At 38.6% G+C, this 19,850-nt stretch overlaps 1 protein-coding gene across 1 annotated transcript in view; it reads right to left on the bottom strand.

Moving 5' to 3' along the window:
- The window catches only part of dpf1 (double PHD fingers 1), a 49,005-nt gene that overhangs the window by 20,835 nt on the left and 8,320 nt on the right, over positions 1–19,850 (bottom strand). Inside the window, exons 2-6 of the mRNA XM_034310647.2 lie at positions 15,189–15,218; positions 9,628–9,788; positions 5,842–5,949; positions 5,590–5,717; positions 663–752 (exon numbers count right to left, since the gene is read on the bottom strand). Of these exons, the coding sequence (XP_034166538.1) occupies positions 663–752; positions 5,590–5,717; positions 5,842–5,949; positions 9,628–9,788; positions 15,189–15,218 (517 nt within the window). The remainder of the gene's footprint in view (positions 1–662; positions 753–5,589; positions 5,718–5,841; positions 5,950–9,627; positions 9,789–15,188; positions 15,219–19,850) is intronic.

The following is a 19,850-nucleotide window of genomic DNA, read 5'->3' on the forward strand; positions in this document are numbered from 1 at the left end:
GAGGAGCAGCAAAATGTCCCCACAACGTCTTGCATTCGTAACATCAGGGAAACAAAGCCACACACACACACACACACACACAGAACCTTTCTCAGCTCAAGGCGCACACAAGATGAAGGAAGCATTAAAGCGAAGCACCGTCCACCCTTAATAACTGACTCTGTAGGGTTTGTAACACCTAAGAGCAGAAAGCACATCCCAATTAACAGTGGCAAGGGTGTGAAATTCTCACACAAATTGCTGACGCTTTCGGAGCTCCTCCAGCCGCAGCTGCACAGCTTTCTTTGTTTCTAGGCAAGCTTATGGAGCACAGAGACACTTTCTGAATTTACACATGAGCATGTGCATGGACAGCTAGCTTCAGATGAATGCGATCATGTCACAGTCTCCATACTGGGGTCGAGTAAAATCAACAAGAGAAAGCATTTCAACTGCTGGGACCAAACCTGCAATGGTGCCTGGTTTATTTTCTGCGTCAGCTACTTTCGTGATCACCACACACAAGGGAACAGATTAATAAGCTTGTATCGTCTCACAAGAGCTCTGTGGATTACAGTCTGAGTGAGAAAAGTGTGTGACTCACATTTGGCACAAGCACAAGCACGCTGATGACAAGCATGGTGCTGAGTGGTGGGTTTTTTTTCTTTTTTTTTGCAACATACCCGTCCTTTGGTGCGGTTCTTGCGCTTAGGCACGTCCTCCTCCATTTCTTCCATGTCCAGCTCATGAGGAAAGTCTCCCACTAGCAGCTTCTGCAAACACACACCCCATATCCCATGACAACACAGTAATCATTCCCTCCTGATTTGTATATAGTCAGATCGCTGCCTTGTTTCTGTTTATCTCTGTAAAGAAATATGGCAAAAATTACTCATTGTTATAAATATACAACAGACATTTCTCTTTATTAGAAGCATATTATACAATCTAAAAGATAATAAAGACATTTCTGTTTGAGAACAAAAGATAAATATGAGACGATAGATTAGAATTTCAGCTTTCATTTCTTGATATTTACATCTAGAGGTGTAAGTTAAACGACTTGTAACATGGCACCTTTTCAAGTGATCAGAGGTACTGGAACATGTGAGTGACAGGTGTTTCTTGTTGCCCAGGTGTGCCTTGTTAGATTGAATCTTTAAACAATTACTCGCTCTGAATGTCTACTCTTGGTTTAAGCCCTGGATTTCATCTGTGAAGACTGCATTTGTTGTTAAGAAGGATAAACCAACATGAAGACCAAAGAGCTGTCTATGGGAGAAAAGCACGCCATTTTAAACCTAAAAGAGGGAAAATTGATCAGAGCCACTGCAGGAGCATTGGGCATAGTCAATACCACAATTTGGAACGTCCTGAAAAAGAAAGAAGCCACTGGTTTACTAACAACCAGACATGGAACAGGTCAGCAACGGAAAACAACCACAGTTGATGACAGAAACATTGTCAGAGCTGTGAAGAAAAACCCCAAAACAACAGTCAGTGACATCACCAACAACCTCCACAGGGCAGGAGTGAAGGTGTCACAATCCACCGTTTAAAGAAGACTTCAAGACTTCAAATATAGAGGCCATACCACAAGATGCAAACCTCTCATCAGCAGTAAGAATCAGAAGGCTGATTCTGGAACCAGGATGAACCTCTACCAAAGTGATGGAAAGGCCAAAGTGTGGAGAAAGAAAGGATCTGCTCATGATCCAAAACATAGGAGCTCATGGGTTATGCATGGTGGAGGTAGTGTCATGGCTTGGGCTTGCATGGCTGCTTCTGGAACAGACTCACTAATCTTTATTGATGATGGAGCTCATGATGGTAGCAGCAGAATGAATTCAGAAGTCTACAGAAACAATCTGTCTGACAATTTACAGAGAAATGCATCCAATCTAATCAGGAGGAACTTCATCATGCAGCAAGACAACGACCCAAAACACACTGCAACACAACAAAGCACTTCATCAGGGGAAAAGTGGAAGGTTTTAGTCTGGCCAAGTCCATCAGCAGACCTTAACCCAACTGATCAACATTTCACCTCCTGAAGAGGAGACTGAAGGGAGAAACCCCCCAAAACTAACAACAGCTGAAAGAAGCTGCTGCTACAAGCCTGGAAAAGCAGCACAGAAGAGGAACGCAGCAGGGTGGTGACGTCAGCGGGTCACCGGATTGATGCAGTTATTGCAAGCAAGAGATACGCAACCAAATATTTAAGACTATGTGTTCCAATACTTTTGCTCACCTAAAAATTGGGTGATCTGCCACCAAAGGTGCCATGTTCTTTAGTTGTTCTTTAAGTTGTTTAACATGTCTAGATGTAAATATTAGGAATTGAAAGCTGAAATTCTATCGTCTCATATTCATCTTTCGATCTCAAACCCAAATGTCAGAGGTAACTGTAAGAAATTTGCACAGAAATACAGTATAGCATTCATTTATGAGACTCTTAATATAGCAGCACATTCAGGACAACAATCTGTCACCTAACTGACACCAAAAACTGAAGGACCATGATCATTAGCAAAGCCAAAGTTATCATTAATAACTCAATCATTGTTTAATACAGAAGAACTGTACAGAGGAACTTGCATTAGTTTGTCCACTGCTGAAGAAAAGGATACCAAAAAACCTGTAGTGATCAATTTGATGTCTAAGGGCCGCATTCAAAGTCGCCAATTTAATTAAAAAGTTATGCCAATATTTACTTTAGGAAAGTTCCTCATATTCAGAGTTGGGTTATGCATTTGCTCCACTTACAGCTCACTTTAACTAAATGTTGTTCAGAATTTTATCCATAAAAAACTCATTCCTTAAGATAAACAATATTTATAAATAAACTGCCTCTCAGCTCTGGAGTCTCTGGTTCAGTCCTGCCTGCGTGGAGTTTCACATGTTCTTCCTGTACCTGTGTGGGTTTCCTCTGGGATCTCTGGTTTTCTCCCAAAAACATGCTAGTAAGAGGATCGGCTAGTCTAAATAAATAAAAGTTCTTGGGATAGACTGTGGATCCTTGACCAGGACAAAGAATTTACTGAAGATGAATGAATGAATGAATGACTGCAGTATTTTGACTGATTACTCGTATGGTGAAAGATGAATCATAATCATATTAAATAATTCTGATGATTTCAAATATTTGTGATTAGGCTATTATGTAATAATTATGACAAGCCTTGTCTAACTTGCATTAGGCAAGCAGTTTAATGCAAGTTAAATGAAATTAAATAGCGTAGCCTTTATTAAAGCATGGAGGCAACACAAGCAGGAGTAGAGTCCTGAGAGAAAAGCAGAGCCTGCAGGGGAAGAGAAGCTCACAAGAGTTTCCTTCCTGCAGAGAGACAAGATGTAGGATCACAGGTCTTCTCCCAGATCAGCCTGAGGTCTGCAGAGTGCCTCTTAATTGAGGTGCAAATTGGCTAATTGTCGACCCGTGGGATAGATGTCATGTCTGGTATGTGTGTGTGAGTGTGTGTGTGTGTGTGTGTGTGTGTGTTTGCACGCAGTGATGTGTGTAAGGAACAAGGCAAGGCTGCACCGAGAGCGATGACATCCACACACACACACACACACACACACACACAATATGCACATGAAATGTGTGCCCACTTGCAGTGTCTCCAAGCTGTCAATACAATTCTTGTTCATGCAAACCACACACACACACACACACACACACACACACACACACACACAAACACACACACACTTTGCACACAATCTGGGTTGGGGCTCACAGCTGATCTGATGAACTGTGTTAATGCCAAAGAGAGATATAAATACTATAGAGATACAATAGAAGCAGCAGAGGGGTGAGAGTGAGACAGAGAGAGAGAGAGAAAGATAAGAGAGAGAGAGAGAGAGAGAGAGAGGGAGGGAGAGAATGAGAGACCAAGATCATGATCATAGAACATGGTTAAGACTGGTGTAGCATGACATGTGTGGTCACTGCATGACTGTGAGGTTTGACCACACAAGAAAAAAACCATTTCAAATTTTGGAATCTCTGAAAGATCATAAATCACTGTGCTGTAAATATTATTATTATTATTATTATTATTATTATTATTATTATTATTATCATGTTTTGGCATTATTGCAATTGATTCATTCATCCAAATAAAGTGAAACTGAGATGACTGAAATGCCCTTGAACTTCTAAATTGGAATTTTATAAAAAATAAACGTGTGCATGCACGCCAAAGTTTAAATCTTAAAGTTTTAAAGTTTAAAGATGTGGTAACCGGTCACGGTGAGACAGTACAATTCCGAAAGAGGTTCGTGTATTAACAGAAGCTGACAAAGTTCTCATCATTAGTTATGCTAACATGTGTTTAGAAGTCTGATTTAAAAAATCAGCACTGTGAAGAGAAAACAGAAGAGGCTAAAAGCAACATAACTGAAATCATAGAGCTGGAAGTGTTTGGAAATTGGAGTGGTTAAGAAATGATGGAGGTTTTGGCCATGAATGCCTAGAATATCACATAATTACGGAAAAGACCAGGATGACAAAAAAAATTCATCTGTCAGAAACATAAATTCCTCCACATACATCGTACATTCCTGTGTAATGGTACTTTCATGGCAAGAGTAAAAGTGTGCACCTTGTTAAAGTAACTTTCAACGGCTGCAAGTTTGAATGATGCAATGTGCAATCCGGCAAAAGAGCCAATAACGTCCTGGGTTTTGAGTGTGAGAGAGAGATAAGCACACAGGGTTATATTCAGAGCTGGCGACTTAAGTCCAAAGGTTACATCAATATTTACGTGAAAAGTTACTCATATTGCTTAAGATGATTTTCAGAGTGCGCCATTCAGATTATTCAAATCACCTGCATGTAGTTCACGTCTCTACATGTGTAGAGTTCGCCCCATTTTCAGTCTAAACATTCAAGATCGCGTTTTTCAACAGACCACCACCTTTAAACACAAGCACTTGCCTACTCCGGGATAGAAAATTCATTTTTAGCTTTTAGACATAACATGATGTAACATTAAAGCCAGAGACATTTTAAAAATGACTAATAAAACAGTAGGTGAGAAGGTAATATGATTGAGAAGGTAAGTGTTGAAATAAACATCTAATTGGAGATTAGTATATTAACAATATACTGCTGCATGAACAGTCCTGCCTGGAATTGTTACATAAATCACTGCAAATTTGGTTTAATTTAACAGTATGGCTTCCGCCTTCGTTATCCAGCAGATTATAAAATAGCACTTGATCCAGCACGTCCTATTATTTTGCATTTATTTATTTTTTGTAATTATGCACACAGCTTAATGAAGCCACGAGATACTAAATGGACGTCATGAAATCCACACATGTGTCTGTGGATATAATCTATTTTTATCACGCTTTTAATAATCTCTATTGGTTTGTCGAATTAAAAAGAAGATTTTGTTAATTCGATGATGACGGTTTGAAGTATAGGTTGAACAAGCGCTCATCTTTTACAGCTCAATTTTAAGTTAATTCATTTAAAGTCAATTTTTCTGATTTGAGATGCCGTCTTCTCCAACGTCCTCCAAAAAAACTTTTTGTTAGTTTATAGAACTTCGCATGCACTGAAGTCCACAGGTAAAAGTCATCAGAAGCGCTCACCTGACACTCGCTCATGGCCTCCTCCTCCTTCGTCTCCACTTTCTTATCTAAAGGCTCTCCACTGAGCAGAGACTCAAGGACGGGACCCTCAGGAACACCTCCCTCCTTCTTCAGGGCAGACTCGTAGTCTGATCACACACACACACACACACATAATAGCCGCTCATTAAATTATTCTACAAAATCACTGCAGCCACTAAACCCATGGATGATACCACACACACTATCAACCAGACAGCATCTGTCTCTTACCTATCTTAAACTCGATGGGTCCCAGACGCGGATCGTCCAGGATGTTTAACCGTTTTTTCTTACGCCAGCAGCGAGCTGGGTAAGTGTACAGCTGCCCCGGAGACACACCTGCAACCCAGAAGCAAAAACGTTACAGGTGTGTTTCTTTGCAAATCAGGATTATTCAGATAACTTCAGTTCTTTCCTTTTTTTACAGGGTATAGAATAAAAAAAGCTACATGTAAAAACTTATTTAACTACATTCATTCATTCAGTCATCTTCAGTGAAGTGCTTTATCCTGGTCAGGGTCAGGACACATTACAGGGCACCATGCACACACACAGTGATGAATTTACTGGTGGTACATTTGCACTATTTGTCCATATAGTACACAATAATAGAAGGGATTGATTTATAATCGCACTATCGGGTGTCACCCAGATGAGGATGGTTCCCTTTTGAGTCTGGTTCCTCTCAAGGTTTCTTCCTCATATCATCTCAGGGAGTTTTTCCTCACCACCGTCACCTCTGACTCGCTCATTACGGATAAATTCACATATTTACAATATATTTTTTGAATCCATTTATTTCTGTAAAGCTGCTTTCTGACAATGTCCATTGTTAAACGCGCTATACAAATAAAATTGAATTGAATTGAAGTGAACTTTCACACCTAGTGGCAATCTAGTGTATCCAATCCACCTATGTGCATGTTTCTGGGAGGAAACCAAAGAACCCAGAGGAACTCCACACAGACACTAACACAAGCTCAGGATCGAACCAGGGAACTTGTGCTTCAGTCCAAATTTGGAATAAATATTCTTGGAAATATACTGTGTAATCCATTAAATACAAATAAGCATATACAATTATTCTAATATTATGCCAGAATTGTGCAACTTGATAGGTTTTATAGGAAGTACAGCCCTCTAGATGATGTCAAACTGCCAGCAAAAGCTATCAATTAATACCCTGAATGCCTCATATTTGAAAAGCAGCAATCAGATTTTGACACTTTGAGAAGAAATCTCTACAGAATGACATTCTCTGATGGCAGGCAGTGGTGGGAAGCGTACAAACACCCTGACTCGAGTGAAAGCGCTGCTACAGTCATCATGATACACAGTAAAAGTAAAAGCACTGATCAAGAAATTACTTAAGTAAGAGTAAATAAGTCATCTGGTGAAAAACTACTTTAGTTATTACTTTACCATTTGCTTTTTATATGTCTACACCTCCATTATGAACAGTATATAAAGAAAGGTACTGTTAACTAGCTACCTAATTGAACCTGGTGGGGATTCAGTAGCTTGCTAGGTATGTTAGCTAGCTAGATAGTTAATGTCTGTAGCAGCACTTAGATATATTTAGCACAATGGTTACCAAACATCTGACATCTAGCTTATTCGGCTAACTAATGGTTTACTTGCAGATTATAGGTTAAGTGAAATGTTGATATCGCTACAGGTTTTAGCTCACGTAATTTGTAGATCATTATCACTCTGTTTCCTTTAAAACATTTAAAACTGAAGATACCTAATAAAATAGACCTGGGATGTTCATCTGTCTTCACTGTCTCAGACATTGCTGCAGCTGAGTGAAGTGTTTGGCACCTGAAGTTTAGACTTTTGTCAGGAAACTGGTTTATTTTGATCTGGGCTTAAAATTGAATCATTTAAAATTTGCGCATGTATTTTACTTGACTTCCAGTCTTCTGGGGTTAAATGCATCGTTTTGTTTTGTTTTTTACTTTGTAATGGTGATCAAAACTAAATGTAGTGTAGCTGAATATTTTCTTTCCACTAGATGTTGGAGCGTGGCTGTGGGGATTTGTGTTCATTCAGCTACAAGAGCATTAGTGAGGTCAGGCGCTGATGTTGGGATGTCGAGGAGGTCTGGGGTTCAGTCGGTGTTCCAGTTCATCCCAAAGGTGTTCAGTGGGGTTGAGGTCAGGGCTCTGTGCAGGACACTCGAGTTCTTCCACTCCAACCTTCACACACCATGTCTTCATGGAGCTGGCTTTGTGCACAGGGGCATTGTCATGCTGGAACAGGTTTGGGCCCCTTAGTTCCAGTGAAGGGAAACTGTAAAGCTACAGCACACAGAGACGTTCTATACAACTGTGTGCTTCAGACTTTGTGGGAACAGTTTGGGGAAGAAGCACATATGGGTGTGATGGTCAGGGGTGCACATACTTTTGGCCATATAGTGTACTTCAAACATTTAGATCTTTCAGTATAAAATCCCCCAAGCGACCCAAATTGTGCTTTTCTCTGTCTCTTAGTCCTTGCAGTCACATTGTGGATCACAGGACAAAAAACGTTTTTAGCTCAATCCAGAGCTAGGGTTACTGTCTGTGTAACTATCTCTGTTCTCTGCATGTCTGTGTGGGTTTCCTCTGGGTTGTCCGATGTCTTCCCACCTCCCAGAAATGTCAGAAATGACAACTCTAAATTCCTCCTTGGTGTGAATGTGTGTGCAAATTGCTCAGGGTGTTTTCCTGCCTCACACCTCGTGTTCCCAAGATAGGCTCCGGGGCCACCAAGACCCTGACCAGGATAAAGTGGATACTGAAGATGAACGAGTTAATAAATGGAGGTTGAATTTTTAAAATTATAGTGCATCCAGAATGTGTTCAGACCTCTTCATTTTTTTTCACATTTTGTTATGCTAAAATTAAATTAAAATTTTTTTTTCCATGTCAATCTACACTTATACCCCATAATGACAAAGCAAAAACCAGATCTGTGATAAAAATTAAACATTTCTGCTGCACTGGAGGTTCCTAAGAGCACAGTGGCCTCCATTATTCTTAAATGGAAGACGTTTGGAACAAACAGAACTCTTCCAAAATTGAGCAATTGGGGGAGTGGGAGTGACCAAGAACCCGATGGTCAGTCTGGTTGAGCTCCAGAGATCATGTGTGGTGATGGGAGAAACTTGCAGAAGGTCACTTCATCACTCCATCACTGCATCACTGCATCACTGCATCAGTCCACCAATCTGGGCTTCGTGGCAGAGTGGCCAGACAGAAGCCTCTCCTCAGTGCAAGACTCATGAAAGCCTGCTTGGAATTTTTTATATTTTTTTTTTTTGCTTCAATGCTGCAGAAATTTTTTGTAGCCTTCCCCAGATCTGTTCCTCAACACAAGCCTGTCTCTGAGCTCTGCAGGCAGCTCCTCTGACCTCATGGCTTGGTTTTTGCTCTGATATGAATTTTCAGCTGTTAGACCTTATATAGACAGGTGTGATTCTTTCCAAATCATGTCCAATCAATCGAAATTGCCACAGGTGGACTCCAATCACAGTGTAGAAACATCTCAGAGATGATCCAGAGAAATGGGATGCACCTGAGCTAAATTTCATGTGTCATAGCAAAGGGAATGAATACTTATGTCAATGTGTTTTTGATATTCAATATTTTAGGGTTTTTTTTTTTCATTTTAATAATTTTGCAAAGTTATCACAAATCTGTTTTTTGTTTTGTCATTGTGGGATATGGAGTGTAGCTTGATATGAATAAGAAAATTAAAGCATTTTAGCATAAAGCTGCAACATAACAAAATGTGAAAAAAATGAAGGGGTCTGAATGCTTTCTGAATGCGCTGTATTTTCGTTTATATTTAATGACTCACTCGCCTCTCTTACCTCTTTTCCTGTTAGATAAGGTTTATTCTAAAACATAAAATATCTGCCAAATTGAGAACTCATGCTTTGCAAATGAACTTCCCTTGTCCAGGAGTCGAATAGTCAGTTTCTATGCAAGTTCATGTCTCTTAAACAGACACCAGCATACACACACTCACCTGGGCCTCGGTGGTTCTTCTCCATCCAGATGTAGCAGTTGCTCTGTGCCACGCCAGTCTGTGAGTCCAGGAAGGGCAGACGCATGGAGCGCTCGGCACACAGGCGAGCATTGTAGCTTCTGCAATGTTCAATCGCCTCACGATAAAACTCCTCGCCCAGGCTAGAGAGAAGTACAAGGGTGAAGACATGGTTTAATCCTGGTCTCTGCAGAGAAACTGAGTTTGGATCTTTAAATCTTTTTCTTTTTGTGAACTGGTTTTGCAGTGGGATGTGTGAAAGCATTCTTGATCTAGTGGTACTTCTATGTAGTAAACGTACTGCGTGTAATAGTCAGAATCCCTTGTTTTACCTTACAGAAAAATGTGATCTGATGTTATTCATGTGGCATCAAAACAATTATTCATGTGAGAAAAATCACATTTAAAAAATTTAAACCACATCCCGTACATCTTAATAAAATAAAATAAAAATAAATGAATCGTGTAAAAAAATCAAGTAAAAATATAAACACCTTCATTACACATATTACGCATAATAAGTGAAGTTTCTAAAAATAACATATATAAATTGTGAATAAAATGTGAATCATGTGACTTTTCTCTAAGGGTTTAAAATATTCTAGGCTTCTGGGCTACTTTTCAAAATCAAAGACCTTTTTTCCAGGCATAAAGGCAAGTGCTACTCTAGATTATATCTGGCCACCTCTCAAACATGAACCTCTAGGCTGTAACGCCTTGCTGTCTGGATGTTGCAGTAGGAGCATAAACAAGCTCCAGTTAGTCCAGAAAGCAGCAGCCGGAGTCCTTACCAGAACCAGGAGCTTGATCACACCTTATTCACACAGTAATATGTTTCACTATTTATAAAATACTACTAATTACCTATAACAGTACATGGTCTCACACCACAGTACCTGAGTGAAATTTTTGGTCTTTTATGAGTCACCATGGCTGCTTTGATCAAAATGTGCAGGCTCTTTATGAGTACCTAGAATAATGAAGACTACAGCAGGGGGCAGATTATTTTCCCCCAGCTATAGAACAGCATTCCAATTAGTATTTGAGACTCAGACACAGTCTCAATCTTTCAGTCTAGGCTGAAAACCTATTTGTTTGGTCAAGCCTTCTGTTAGATAGAGTTTCAAATTAACTATTAGCAAGGAAATCTAGCCCTGACCTTTAGACTGACTCAGAGTCCAGAGAGGTCATATACTTTAAGGTTACCTACTTGAAAGCAGGTTTTATTAGCTAGCCAGTTAGATAACTGCAAGCAAACAATTTGTATTGCAAAATAACAACAGCCAAACATAAGTTAATTTACCCCAAATCTAAGCCATTAAGTTAATTTTATGAGATTAATTTTGTGAGATCTGAAACTAAGCTTAAAACTTCCCAAGTTTTTAGAGGAGTAAAAAATCGTGTTTTGAACACAGGGGTATTTTAAAGCCCTTCTCCACCAACATACAATATTATATGCTTTAACTAGGGAAAGTTTTGGGTCACAGTAACTGAAACTATTTCACACAAAAATAAAGTTGTGTAACATAATTCTGAGGGAACTGCACCCACAAGTGAGGAGGACGGTTAGAGAGAAACAGAACATTTTGGGGTCACCAAGTCTCGAAATCTACAGTTAGACACCACCTCCACAGCACCAATCTATCTGGAAGGTGTGTGAGGAAAAAAGTATTTTCTTATTTTCTATCTTACCACAAACCTTAGCTCCTGGAGTTTGCTAGACGATACTGGAACTTTGGGACTGGGTTCTATGGTCAAATGAGACAAAAATAGAACTTCTTGGCAACAAGCACTCAAGCTGGGTTTGGAGTAAAAAGAAAAATGGTTAAACATATGAGGATATAATCCCCATGGTTAAGTACTGTACAGTGGAGGATCTGTGATGTTTTGGGGCTGTTTTTTTTCTCCAAAAGCCCTGTTTGGAATCATGGACTCAAAGTACCAGCGGATTTTATATGGAACTTTGGCTGCCTTTGCCAAGAAGCTATAACTGGGCCATGGTTGGATCTTCTAGCAGGATAATGATCCAAAACATGCATCCAAATCCAAATAAAATGGTTCACAGATCACAGATGTTTGAATCACAGATCACAGAGTCAAACTCTGGACCCCTGACCTAAACCCTACTGAAAACCTGTGGCTGAGCTAAAGAGGAGAGTCCACAGGAGCGGACCTCGGACCCAGCATTGAACGTATTGATGAATCCCTCACTTTCCTGACTGTAAGGGTTTTGTAAAGGAGGCAGATGCAAGTACAGATTCAGTATATTATTAGTGAGTACAAACACACAAAACAAACAAAACAAGGATTAGCAAAGGAAGCCAACAACATGAACATGATATGAATTAGGTTACAATGATAACTGACAACGACACACAAAAGACAAAAACTAGACACCGAGTGCTGTACAGGACGTGACTTAAATACCGGTGCTCATTAAACATGAATCAGGTGTGAACAGTCATGTGGCGTGAGTGTCGTAATCATGTGAGGCGCAGGGGCTGATGGGAGTCGTAGTCCTGCGCTGTGTTCGGTGCAACCATGACACTCACTCTGTACTCTCTTCAACACTTCATCAAGCATTATAGAAGAACCAGAATAAATTAACTTCAGTTAAAGGTTAGATTTCTCTCATATTTTGAGTGTGAGATTAAGCTAATTAACCACAAAGATTATTTTTTTAATAATCATTTTTACACTTCCTATAAATGTGTGTGCCAATAACTGTGGAGCTGAATGTATACTGAATTGTATGCTTAATGAGCCACATTTATCAAGCTGGATATGAACAAATTTATGCGTAAATCATTCGTATGAGTGTTTACACAAAAAAAAATTCAATTCATGAAAATCCCGTAAATTTGGAAAATATTTTTTATCCTATTCCTGCTCCTAAACTTGTGCATAAGAAGGCTAACTAACATAAACCTCGATTGATCAGCTTCGAATCTCATAATTTGCAGAGAATTACTGCATTTTTATTTCAACTGTTTATTTAACTTACACACACAATTTAAATATTTTTTAGACCCTTCAGTGTAGAGCAAAAATGACAACAAATCACTGGTGAGGAAATGAGCAGGAATGAAGCAGATGCACTCCTGAGAGCTCCTGTGCCTCCATTCACTGGTTTCCTTTTGCTGTTTGGGGAAAAGCTAGAAACAGGGAAATTCACTTCTATAGTCTTCTTGTACACAAAATCATGATAATGATTAAAATATTTGATGTAAAATTCAGACTAACACGTGTCTGGGTGTACAGACTTTTCCAAAAATATCTTCTGGGATTTTTTTTCTTAAAAGATTAGTGATTATTTGGTTTTCTGCTGCACCTGATGCAGCTCATCAAGAGCCACAAGACTTAAACATTTGAAGAAATCAAAGGGAAAAGCTCCCAGACTGAGCTCCTTTATCTCTCTGTTTCATTCCTGATCATTTCCTGATCAATGATTTGTTGTTAAGATCATTAAAAGATTAATATTTTGCCATTTTGGGCTTGGCCTGTTTTTTTTTTTTTTTTTTGTATGTATGTAAAGACAGCAAGTCAACCCAAATCCATTTTAAGATAAATTAGGCTGAAATGACATTACGATGAAATGTCGCCGTATAAAACGAGGATGGGACGGGGTCTGTGCAGATGGTAGCACATGATGCCCTTAGGAGGCAACAGATATAATTTAAAAAGCCTTGTTATGGTTTGGCCCCCAGTAGCAGAGAAACTCTGTTGAATAGCAGTAATACTTTTTTGACTCATTTTTTGTATCCATTTCTTTTGACCTCACTTACAGTATATTGTGCTGGATGGATGTATTTTCATACTTCAAGTAAATTTACGCATTTATACTTTTCTATTTTAACTTGAATGAAAAATTTCAACTTTTGCCAGAGTATTTATTCAGTATTTTTTGTCTAAAAGCTGCTGTGGTGAGCTCACAGAAGAACATCAGGAAACATCAGGCTTCTCCTCCGCCTGCTTTTAATCTCCAGAAAACCCTGAAACTCATTACATAGTCCCACCTTACCTTTCCACTGACGCCACTTATCTCCCTTGAGCATCAAATCATTTTCGCACAACACTTTATCAACAACTCAAAGTAGCCGTAAGATAAAATGACAGTCACAGTTTATGAAATAACAAGTATGATGCATTTATCACTCAAAGCAAAGCAGTCCCTTCAATTCTGAGTAAATATCCTGTGACATCACTATAGCGCATTTGTGCTCTAATGAAGAATTCTGTCCTTTAAGCCCAATTCAACAGGATGATAAGTGAGACTGAATGACAGCAAACACCGTGCAAAACAAACCTGGATGATTCCAGGATTGACAGGTATTGATTAAAAAAAAACTCACAAATGTACAGGTGAAATTCTGAAATCTCTACGGGTCGCAGGGGAAAAATCAGTAGCCCAATTGCCCCAGATGAGCAGATTTCATGTCCAGACCATTTATTTTTTATCCGTAGTTGTCAGATGTACAACGGATTTAACAACAACAACAACAAAACAAGCCCTTTTCCTTACAGACTTGTGCAAAACATACGTTTTCATTCAGTATTTAAACATAACGCAGGCTGTTCATCCTGTTGCTGTGCTTCTGCTTGGAGCTTCTGCACCTCTGCTGGTGTGGATGGTCTCACATGGAAAAGATTTGCACAAAATTTCCCATAAACAGTTTATTCCCACATCTCATCCTTGCTTCAGGGGATACTGAATGCTTGTACCTAAGAACTGCTGCTATAGTCATAAAACTATCCTTTGTTGAAAAATTTCTTTTCCACACACTTAGTACTCTCCCTGAAGAGGATGGGTTTCTTTCAGAGACGGGTTCCTTCCTCATGTTGTCTCAGGGAGTTTTTTCTTGCCACTTCTCTTCTCTTGCGTGCTCATTAAGGATCTAAATATACATCTGGATTTCTGTAAAGCTGCTTTGTGACAATGTCTATTATCAAAATCACTACACAAATCAAATTGAATTGAATAATGCATTTCACAGTGTTGATACTGTAACTGTTACTCGTTCCGAATCCCATCCCAGCCGTGAAGCTAGAACGGTTTTTATTAGCTGGATTAATTAGCATGCACATGTGACTGACAAACTTTTCAGAATCAGGAACGTGCAAGTATGTCGAAAGACTGACGAAGCAATGAAGCAAAATAAAATTGCTTACTGCAATCATTCACCTGGCTGTTAAATGTATCGAGAGAGCCATTAGCCAACAACTTGTTGACATTTTTTGTCGAGAATAAACACAACATGCTACATGATATACATGTCTTAATGCACTTAACTAGCTGTCTATATGTTATTGCATTATGTTAGCTATCCCTTTTTAGCCTCAATAACATTCCACAAAAATGAGACTGAGCAGCACACTACACTGGAGCTTTCACTTGCACGGTGTGTGAACTATTGAATTTATGATTTGTCCACCCTGTGGACGAACCTAGCATGCTAAAGTGAACCTCATTCTGCAACCCAGGCTGCTCTGATGCATAGCAGTGTCACGAGCTAGGATTTGTGCATGCAGTGTAATAAGCATACCTGTTCTTTATGACTGTTCCACTCGACTGCCTGGAAAGAAAATCAGAGAGAAACATGATAAGAGAATGAGAAAAATAATTGCCATTAAAATCTGTGCTGTGATTCCAGAAGTCAAACATTCAGCTGCTGTTATAGACTTCCCTAATTACATTACATTGAAATGCATTAGTCAGCGCATTGAGGTGATTTCTATAAGAAATGCCAGACTGCGTTCATGTATGGAGAATTTTTGCAAGGGATTTTTTGTCGTTGTGGAGAAAAGAGTGAGCATGCGGGTTATAGAGGGAACGGCTAGAACTGAAGCCCAGAGCAAATTAGCTAGAGTTTGACTTGTGTTTATGTCGAGGAGTGAATGAGAGACGCACACCGGGAGAAGAATGCATGCTGGTGTGTTCTGCATGTGCAAATTCTCTTACTTATGCATGTGCTCGGAGTGGAGAGCCTAAAAAGAGGCTAAAAAGAGCCTAAAAAAAGGGGTTGGAGTGCGTAAATGCATGCGTGTGCTGGTTTTTAACAGTTGACCAGTGGTATTGAACCTTGTGATTTAGCTTTTATTTCACTGCTGTAGCAATACAGCAAAAAACCCATAACAAGCTTAAACTACTGTCTGGGGTCCAGTTTGCTAAAAGCAATATAGAGTTAACTGCTAGAGAGAGTATTTAAAATGATGGCTCAACTGTTGTTGTTTTTTTCCTACACAGTTTAAAAGCATGCCAGTATACTCGGACTGTATGATATTGGCTAAAATAATCGTCAAGACTACTTTGTTTTATAATGAAATCAGGATTTTTAATCACAATTATTTAGACTTGGGAAATTACTTTAGTAAATTTCATTTCGGATCAACAGAAAACAGGCATTCCTTTCACAAGCCTTTATTCCTTTATCTTTAGTCACATAAATTAAATATAAACACAGTCAGTCCCCATATAAATTAGTAAATACAAAAAGGAAATAAATATCATCACTGTATGCGCCTAAATACTAAATAATTAATGCTCCGGATTCAATGAAAGCTCATCAGTGCCCCAGCTGATCGATTTCACCACAGTACTGTTGAATTCTCAAATCTGATTGGTCAGAAGGTGTTGAATAATTTTCTTTAACGCACACGCTACATAATCTACACCTAATAATAAAAAACAGCTTTAAAAATGTGTTGTTATTTAACAAAAAAAAATCATATAATCATTGATACTGGAGACTGTAAGGAGATGTAAGGAGATGATGTTTTTAATCTTCCTAACAACAGAGAAAAAAGAGAATGACTGTTTATAGCTGCTATAACATAAGGGATAACAGGAACTAACTTGTCTCGCAGAGTTTCCACAACATTAAACATAACTATAAATTGTAGAATTGAATTGAAAAGCACTTCATGTCATTCATTAATAAATTAAAAATTATCACTCTTTGGAAAATCGCTGTAGTATAAAAGGAATAAAACACCTCAGGATGTATTGTTATAGGAAAATAAGCAACTTTGCAGTAGTAACTCTGTAACTCTGGTATGGATTATTTTCTGTAACAGCACTCCCAGAAGTGTTTTATTCCATACTTGGATCGATGGAGCCAAAAATCACTATTATATGAAAATGCTGATTATTTGTGCAGCCTTGCAATATACTGTATAGTGTGTATGAGCGCATGATCGAGCCCCGCGTTCTAGCACTAAACACTATCAAATATCCAAATAAGGCATCAAATATGGCATTATTAGATTTAGTTGCATTTGTTACATTTACATTCATTCATTTGGCAGACGCTTTTATCCAAAGTGATGTATAAGTGAAGCAGAAAACAGTTTATGCAGAGAGCTGTGAAACGAGCTGATAAAAGTGCCCCATACACACACACACACACACACACACACACACACACACACACAAGTGCACAAGAAGTGCTACAAACACATCAGTCAAAAAGATAATACACAACTGTAACTGATAATAGACTAATGTTTAAAGCAAAATACTACAGGTCAATATGGTCATTTTTTAAAACAATAAATATCACAAGCAATCTTTGCCCATTACAGTATCAAAAATTGACATTTATGTATGCAAATGAGGCTTTGTATAATTAAATAAAATATCTGTAAATTGGCATGCTTAATAAAACAAAATTCTAGTCTTTGGATGATAGCATTTAAATGTTTATTTCACTCTTTCACTTTTACAGAACAATTTATTGGAATATCATTTCTTCATTTCTTTCATTAATCAAGAAAACATGTTATTTAAAAAGAGTGTATGCAATTTTTCAGTATAAAATCTAACAACAATTAACATTTTATAACATCCTTCTGAATAGGGATGGAATAAACATATACATTTTCATGCAGTTCATCTGGAAACTGATATTTTTGGTTCTGAATATAGCAAAAAAATGTTTTTGAGTAAAATGGTTTTTCAAATATGATAGTAAGTGGAATAGTAAGTGGAATTTATAAGGTATATAAAGGAAATTGACAATATGTCACGAATGGTGCTAATTTTCAGGGGAAACCTGAGAGATAAATATTGTTCTGTTGAATTTTGATATTTTTTGATATTTTAATGTATAAGGTAGTGTCTTAATATTTTAATGTATTAGGCAACAGCCGTTTCACCAAAAAGACATCTACATGAAATGTGGGAAAATTAAAAATTGTGCAAAACAAAGAGCATTCAAACCAGTAGTCAGTATTCAAACCAGTAGTTAGTATTCAAACCAGTAGTTAGTATTCAAACCAGCAGTCAGTATTCAAACCAGTAGTCAGGATTGATCGATCTTTAAATGAAGTGTTTGATTACGGATAGTGTGCGTACAGAAAACTGTCTTTCAACCCTTTCAACCCTTATCAAGCACAAACACAAAAGCCTTTTTATGTTGTTGACTGTGTGATGTGGAAAAAAGCACCAAGTTGAAAGCCACAACACACAAATCCATGTGCAAAAAAAAAAAAAATGGAGTCCTAAGGCTCCTCCCGATGCCCCTCCCTCTTCTTGCCCATCCCAATCTGAATCGAAACCCCATCACTCCTGCCCTCCTCCATTCCAGCACTCAGAGCGCAATCGGCACAAGTCGGCTCTCAATAATACTTTGACAGCTGTAGAAAATGGCCGCTCTCAGTTTGGTTGCTTCTCCGCACAATCTCATTACATTACGCCATACCCATGTGCCCGTGAAAGCTCTTTTCCAGAGGATGATGGAGAATAGCCTAATGGAAAAGGCAGGGTAAATAGGCCAGGGTAGCTGGAAACAGCAGCAGGAGATTCATCAGACTACATATTTAACATTAGCTCATGAATTCTGTTTCCTCTCCCTTTCTGTACAGAACGTGAAGGTAAAGAAGCATAAATGATTTCCTAGATTGGATCGCTCTGAATGCTTTAAAGCTGCTGGGAAAGTGAGCCAGGGCTAATTCAGTGAGAAGAGCACACCTTTAAACACATTAAAGAACATCTTCAGTAAACGATCTTGTGCTTTCACTATATTTGAGTTCATTATATCATATTCATTATATCGTTAAAGGTGAAACGATATGTAACCTTAAACCCAATATCATGTTTATATTCAGTATATCATGGTCTCCACTTACACGTTCATGTTTTAAAGAGAATGACACTGATTACTCTGCAGGTATTAAATTATCAGGTTGGGAAAACACTAGCATATTAAATATATAGAGTCACTTCCAGAACTATTGGCAGCATTGATTAAGATTTTTTTAAAAAAGGTTATGAAAAAGGGACTAATTCATAGAATAAATTAACTTCAGTCAGGGTCGCGGTGGATCACACTGGGCACGAGGTGGGAATACAGCCTGGACGGGACGCCAGTTCATCACATGGCACCACGAGCACTCGTTCACACCGAGGATAGTAGCCAGTTCACCTATTAGCAAGACTGCAATGCTACAGCACACTATTAAACTTTAAAGGTTAGAGCTATAACAGTAAAACATACTGCTAACTTTATTATTATTATTATCATTTCATTTTGCGTATTGTTATAGAGTGAAAGCAGTTTACTTAGTGACAAAAAAGGCAGCCAAGTTCTGATTTGCGTATTTCATTCTGTGAGAATAATCACATACTGTATGACTACACGTCCCGACAAAAAGGAATAAACAAAGGGAGGTTCAAGTTCACTCGCCATCACTGAAAAGGAAAAAAAAAACGAATAAAAAAGATACAAAGCAAAATGGGCAGTGGGGTTTGGCTAAAATCAAACGCTGGTGATCATGGGTAAATATCCAGGAGCATCTGAACTGAACTCTTACCAGGCAGAAGCCAGACCCTCTACACACACACACACACACACACACAGACGGGGAGAGAGAGAGAGAGAGAGAGAGAGAGAGAGAGAGATGCACAAGTACCAGTCTCCTCTAACCCAATACATCTCTGCTACTGAAGAGGACAGGTGAAAGTACAGCTGAAAATGAACAATGATGACAAGCTCTAATAAACTGACTGACACCCAACACCTCACCAGCAATTAGTCTCAATTAACACATTTTTCTTCCTAACAGAATTAGAGGGCTCCCTCTAGAGGAGATGAATCATCACCAGAAAAGACAATACTTCACTCTGATGAACTACAAGGAGCTCTTTCAATTCAAAAGAACAATAAAAAACAAGGTATGGGATATTCATCAGCTACCAGTAAGACCTG

Source organism: Pangasianodon hypophthalmus, chromosome 14 (genome assembly GCF_027358585.1).
Source record: "Pangasianodon hypophthalmus isolate fPanHyp1 chromosome 14, fPanHyp1.pri, whole genome shotgun sequence".
NCBI lineage: Eukaryota > Metazoa > Chordata > Actinopteri > Siluriformes > Pangasiidae > Pangasianodon > Pangasianodon hypophthalmus.